Genomic DNA, 6,671 nt, shown 5'->3' with positions numbered 1-6,671 from the left:
ATAGCTCTGGGCGCCTTAATTTTTCACAGCAACACCTTTCACTTCATATGATGGGCTCCTAAGTTCACAGCGTTAAGCTCTGAGGGCCCCTTTAAAATTTTCTTACGCAGCAGCCTTGCCTGAGGACATGATTAAAGTCACTGATGTTAAAGTCATGATCAATTTTGGATACAATTATACTGCAGAAAACAAATTAAAGATCTTTTAAATTTTTGTTGTTGCTGTGTGTGTATTAAATGTTACTTCCATTATCTGAATATGCACTTAAACTGTAGTAATACTTCAATACCTGAAACTAAAGAGTAAACTATAGAGTAAGATCTACTTTTGTTCCATTATCAGGAAAAAAATACTTTTAGGTGGTGCAGGGATTGCATGTCATCTCATTCTTAAAATCGGTTACATGTAACAGTAAACGACAATATTATTTAATTCCAAATTCAGATAATGAAATTAACATTGATTTTAGTACACACACAGCAACAAAAATTCCAAAGGTCTTGTACATACTTTTTTGACCACTAAGGAGAATTTTAGGGGGTCTACATATCTCTATGTCACCATAAAAATAGGATGTCACCTTGGATGATTAAAATATTCAAGTTGAAGATGAAGGCAGCATAGGCCACTTTCAAAAATACCATAATACCCTTTCTTTGCCCTCCAAAATTTTGCACAAGCATTGTTTCCAGTTTCTCTTGGGACTTAAAATGGTCCCAAGAGAAAATAAAAACAATGCTTATGCAAAATTCTGGAGGGCAAACAAAGAGTATATAAAGATATATTTGAAAGTGGCCTATTGTTCATTTGTCAAAATGCTTACCTTTGCTCTACCAATCTGCTCCTTTCTAAATGTCTCCAGTGGAACAATTAACTGAGCATTAGCATGGTTTAACTATTGAAAAAAATGTTGTAACTATATGTTAAAAATTTGGCCATTGTTAAGTGAGCCAACAGCAAGATGGTTAGGGTAACCTTAAGAAGGCCTATTCTCTTAACCCACACAAAAGCTCAAACTGAAGTATTTGTACTGGAGAAAACTTCTGCTTTTACATCAACATACAATTTACCCTACATTATAAACCCCTCAACATCTGAAATTCTTTCTCAACCTAAAATCTGTGATCATAATGCTTGACTCTTAATTAACTAATAACTGTACGTATCACTAATACTATGACTTGATCACATTTTTATAGCTAAATAATTCTTGAAATACGGTACACACAGACAACGAGTACACAAAACAGCAATTTTACCATTATGTCGCGTTCATCCTCCACACTGTCAATAATTTTGCCAAATTCCTTCAAAGCATCAGCTAAAATAAAAAATTACTGAGGTTTAACTTCTTACAATGATCATATACACACTAAATACATAACATAAATTATGATACCCTGTTATTCTGCCACCCCTCCCCCACCTGACGAAGCCGTCAGGTTTACAGCAGACATTTAAATTGTAGTATTATCATACTACTTCTTTACATTTTTTTGAGGTTTTCTCATCATGAAGTAGGGTTGAACTGCACTTACCAATAAGAACTTCGTCATCTGTTTCTACCTCTCCAATACACTCAAATCTAAAGTCATTTAGTACTTGAGCAAAACTCCTCTGAGCTTTAGACAAGTCTAAGAAAAGGATTTTAGAAACAAAAATTTAATCATTATAATACAGCTGTTACAATAAAATGTCCAACTTGTTTTTTTACCATCATTTTTTTTTTTTGAAAAACATGTAATAATATGAAAACATCAATGAACAGTATCATATTTATTCACGTCAAAGCCTAAAATTTAGAGCAACAGGATAGATACATGAACAAGAAAAAATTTTGTGCCTCTACAGGAAGTTCCACATAACTTACATTGAACTGTGGTTCTCAACAAATGGTGTACTTAAAGGGGGCATCAAGATCCATCAATTGACTATTAACCCAATGGGGTTTATTTTCCAATGGTAGTTAATAAGGCAATAGTTAAAAAAAATTCAACTACACACTTTTATTCATGTGTTACTAAATTTATAAGAGGAAGTTAAATGACAACGTACTACCCTTCTAAGACTTCATCGGCAGGGCTCTGCAGAAATACATTCTCAAGAAAATCATACTTTTTTCCTCCCACTTTTTCCCGGTCTTTTTCTGCCCCTCACGATCAGCCCTGCGATTAAACTGAATCCCAGTTTAAAAATAAGTGTAGAAGCTTTGTGTGTACTGCAAGTTATGTATATGCATAACTAAATGTTTTTTTTTAAAACTCTTCAATTGATACAAATATTACAACAAATGCCTTTCAATTTGATCACTTTAAAGTCACCTCTTTGCAGTCTTGGTATTATCAAATTTGGCAAGAAATTACAACATATCCATAGACAAACAACTAAATACTGCCACAACAGCCTAAAATAAAGATCATGATTTCAATCTGGACAAGATTCAGTTTAAAAAAAATTACTTGAAAATGGTCATAACGTCTCGTAAAATATTAAATTTTAGTAACAAATTAATACTGAGAGCTACTCAAAAAAGGAATGAAGCTAGGAATTTCACATTTCAAAGTGTAACTTTTGACTCAAATAAAGGGCTACTGAAATTAAAATTATAATAAAATATTATTTTTAAACAAAGGAAAACAGTAAAAACAATCCAACAACATCAAATAAATATAAGAAATATTGAATTCTCTGCCTCCAAAAGGTAGATTATTTCATGTGCTGTAAAGTAATGGCTCAAAGGGAAAGTTCCCTCAAAAAAAATTAAAAGGGGGTTACGGGGTATGTTGCTTACTAGTCAAACATCATTGGGATACTGCCAATAAAAAAATAACTAAGGGAACTGAATGGCAGCATGCATTTCCAATAGCAGTGGTTTTTTATGACTGAGACAAGTGATCCTTGCACTTTCCTGGACAATTTAAGAAATACCGCATTTACCCGTGTATAAGTCGATCCCATGTATAAGTCAACCCCCCATTTTTGATGGCAAAAAATGCAATTTCTTAATTTCTTTATTAAATGTTCATCGGACACTAATCTTGTATTCTTCGATTTCTGGAAATGTGGATACACAAAAAGATCAGGGCCTCGAGCGCTTAATAGTGTTGTTGTTAAACAGCTGTTGTATATGCGGGCATTTTGTCCTTGAGTTTCGAAAAAGTTCTCAGAAAATCGAACATGTAAACCTCAAACTCACCTGTTTCGTTGTTCAAGGATAAAGGGCTTTAGAAGATAAGCACAATGCAACATCACAGAAGCAGGAGTCAATCTTTGAAAATAACTTGCGAACGATGCGAAAATGTGCAAGGTTTAATTGGTCCTTGACTTATAATTTCTCAAATGACAAACCAAACAATACGAAGTTTGCAAAAGCATTTAAATCTGCCAGGTTTGTATAAAGAATAAAAAACATTCATTACCAACCAGCATTTTCACGCAACACGAGTGACGAGCGCTTAATAGTGTTGTTGTTAAACAGCTGTTGTATATGCGGGCATTTTGTCCTTGAGTTTCGAAAAAGTTCTCAGAAAATCAAACATGTAAACCTCAAACTAACCTGTTTCGTTGTTCAAGGATAAAGGGCTTTAAAGGATAAGCACAACATCACAGAAGCAGGAGTCAATCTTTGAAAATAACTTGTGAACTATGCGAAATGTGGAAGGTTTAATTGGTCCTTGACTTATAATTTCTCACATGACAAACAAAACAAAACTCATAAACCAAACAATACGAAGTTTGCAAAAGCATTTAAATCAGCCAGGTTTGTAAAAAGAATAAAAAACAATCATTACCAACCAGCATTTTCAGGCAACATGAGTGACAATGCCTGCACGCAAAGACCAGGTATTGCACCAGGTTACTAAGCCGTTGAATGATCGCATTTTATTTGAAGAAACAGAAATGCCTTTTTGAGCTTTCCGCCTTTGGAAAACGAAAATTTCCAGTGTCTATTTCAAATTTGTGCTTGTGAGTATCTTCAAAATTTAGAGTTGGACAAATCCTTTTTCATTTCAACTGGAATTGCTTACATTCATTTTGAAGTTATTTGTCATTAATTTTAGCTTTTGTCCACTGCGTTTGTTATGCCAAGACAACATTATTATGTTAATTTTGAATAAATTACTTAACTGGAACTTGGCTCTAAGTCTTTCACCCGTGTATAAGTCGAGGGCGATTTTTAGAGCTTCTTTTGAGGCCATAAAAGGTCGACTTATACACGGGTAAATATGGTATTGTATTTTGAAGATGCAAATGTCAGGGATTTATCTTTTTTCCGAAATGAAAAATCTATATGGGTTATTGACCAAGGTGGGCAATATCCAACCATCTTGACCAAACAAGCTTGGTCAATAAAGGATTTAATATATGGGATAAACACAACAAAATGATCTTTGATCTTGTGGGACAAGTAAGAAATCTTGAGCAGGCAAGATAGCTCCATCTTGCCCCCTCAGGTAGCCAATCACAACACAGAATTTGGTTCATCTTGCCCGCTCACAGAGCTAGTCATGTGATAAATGAGATAATCTTCAAAACCCGGATTTTTTTTCTTTTTTTTTACAGTACTACTACTTTCTATACCCCAACTTTGCTTATGTATGAAGGATCATACAGTGTACCATAAATTTTGCCATTAGAGCAGAAATCATGATTTTTTTCCCGATAGCCCTAAAATCACAACAATCACTTAGATTACACTAAGCTTAGCATAAACTGAGCTGGCTTTGATACTGCTACATATTGCACATGAACGCTTTCAGAAGATATGCAACAAACTTAAAACTCTTATATGGCTGTAATTTCAGTTATCCAAAAAAATGACAACTTGATCAATCTTTGGAAAGCAGAAGTGAAACTTTCTTTTAAGACATTTCAGAATCCTGAAAACAAATTGCTAGTTATTGGTTTAAACTTAAAAGGAATAAAATGTAAAGAATGCTGTGAACGTACAAAATTTAACGTAAGCTGAGGGTCATGTCAAAAGATCTACTGCATATCCAACATTAAACAAAGAATATAAACAAAGGAAAGGGAACAATATACTATTATATGGCAACAAGAACAGTTTTGCTCACAACAGAAAGAGGATAAATTAAAAACAGTGGATAATATATATAATGTATCATCTGTATGAAAGAAAATAATAAGATATTTGAAAAAAATGAATTATATATGCATGCTGCCTCAGCCATTTACAAACTTAAATCTAGCAGATTTTTGAGGTACAGCTCCAATGTTTAAGATTGTGTAACCCAATGGACAATTTGAAATGTATTCCCCATTTAGATAAAGCATCAACACTCCAATATATAAAATATACACAGCACTTCATATTTGGGATTAAGAAACGAAGTGTAATTTTGTTGGATATAACCTTAAAATACTACAATTTTGCCCCGGGGAATTTCGTGGGAAAATTGGTCCAAGAAAAAATTCTTAACTGCAAAATCATGATTTGAAAAAGCAAGATAAATTGAAAACTTGAGTAAACTACGGGAACATCTTGTATCAAAAGTTTATTTTCTATAATCTTATTGATTTCACAATTGAAAGAATGCCGTCCCTGGAAATTGGACCCCAATGTCTCCACAAGCACTGCGGCACTGAATTATTCTTCTTTTAAATTTGAAAGAAAACTGATTACTTAAAACATATAGAATATTAGAGTAATCAAATGCTCAATTTCTTTGCCGATCAGTTGAGGCCTATCTGGAAAGATCTCTTATTTTGCAGCAGGAAGTCGACGGAACTGATTGAGTGCAAGAAGCAACCCTTGTCATTATACCCTGACAAATTGAAATTTATATTCGCGACCTTCAAGGGTTGTCACAACATTCCACAGTGTAAATTTAAGCTACAGTTTCATAGAACAACAGAACTTACTTTCGATAGCCTTCAGAACTGTTTTACATTCCTTAATGAGTCCTTTGATAGCCTCGTTCGTCCTTTCGAGCTCTCTCTCATGTTCGTGAATGTTCTCGCGAAAATAAGGGCTATCCAAAATACAGTCCTCGAATTCTAGAGGCTTAAGCCCCATCACTAAATACAAGTAGTACCCTTGTGCTATAAATGAAAAAGAGATTCCTCAAACCAGATCGGAAAATTTATAAACAATTCCTCTGTAGCAGAGACCGATCACCTCAGCTTTTCGGCTTGAAGTTTATAGTGCGTCTGCGCATGTGTAAACATGTGACTTGCTACCCTTGACGTAAGCGAGAAAGCAGAAAAACGGCACCGCCTACATTAATATACGAGAAACTGACAAAAACCTCCAACTTGTCTCTCAACATTGCTTCGAAACTAGTCGAAAAGCGATGTTGCGCGTTTTATATCCTACGCACAACCTGTCTTGCCACAAAAATGTCTCTTTTTAAATGCGCTGCAGCGTATTGCAGAAATAGCACGGACCTCTACTTTTTGCAACACGCTACAGCAACTTGCAACACGTTCTTTTTGTCGCGGGACAGGTTGTGCATGGGACGTTAGTTCCGTAACAATCTTGCCAGACAAGTTGGACGTTTTTGTTGCTCGTACAGTATAACCGTAACTTTAATTAATTACCCTTATGTTATTACATGTAAATTGGCAGGACATCAGGATCTCCAGTTGACCTGTGCGGTGTAAGACGAATATTACAGATATTTTATTTGGGCTTTTTTCTGCGGATAATG

General features: G+C 34.6%; 1 protein-coding gene across 1 annotated transcript in view; it reads right to left on the bottom strand.

Moving 5' to 3' along the window:
* LOC138015307 (rho GTPase-activating protein 26-like) overlaps positions 1 to 6,169 on the bottom strand; it is a 31,100-nt gene extending 24,931 nt beyond the window's left edge. Inside the window, exons 1-4 of the mRNA XM_068862292.1 lie at positions 5,884 to 6,169; positions 1,539 to 1,634; positions 1,260 to 1,321; positions 824 to 895 (exon numbers count right to left, since the gene is read on the bottom strand). Of these exons, the coding sequence (XP_068718393.1) occupies positions 824 to 895; positions 1,260 to 1,321; positions 1,539 to 1,634; positions 5,884 to 6,037 (384 nt within the window). The 5' untranslated portion in view covers positions 6,038 to 6,169. The remainder of the gene's footprint in view (positions 1 to 823; positions 896 to 1,259; positions 1,322 to 1,538; positions 1,635 to 5,883) is intronic.
* Between the last annotated feature and the right edge of the window lie 502 nt (positions 6,170 to 6,671).

The sequence above is a fragment of the Montipora capricornis genome, chromosome 9 (genome assembly GCF_036669925.1).
Source record: "Montipora capricornis isolate CH-2021 chromosome 9, ASM3666992v2, whole genome shotgun sequence".
Classification (NCBI taxonomy): Eukaryota; Metazoa; Cnidaria; class Anthozoa; order Scleractinia; family Acroporidae; genus Montipora; species Montipora capricornis.
Note: the sequence above shows the minus strand (reverse complement) of the source record. Positions and strands in the feature narration are given on the sequence as shown.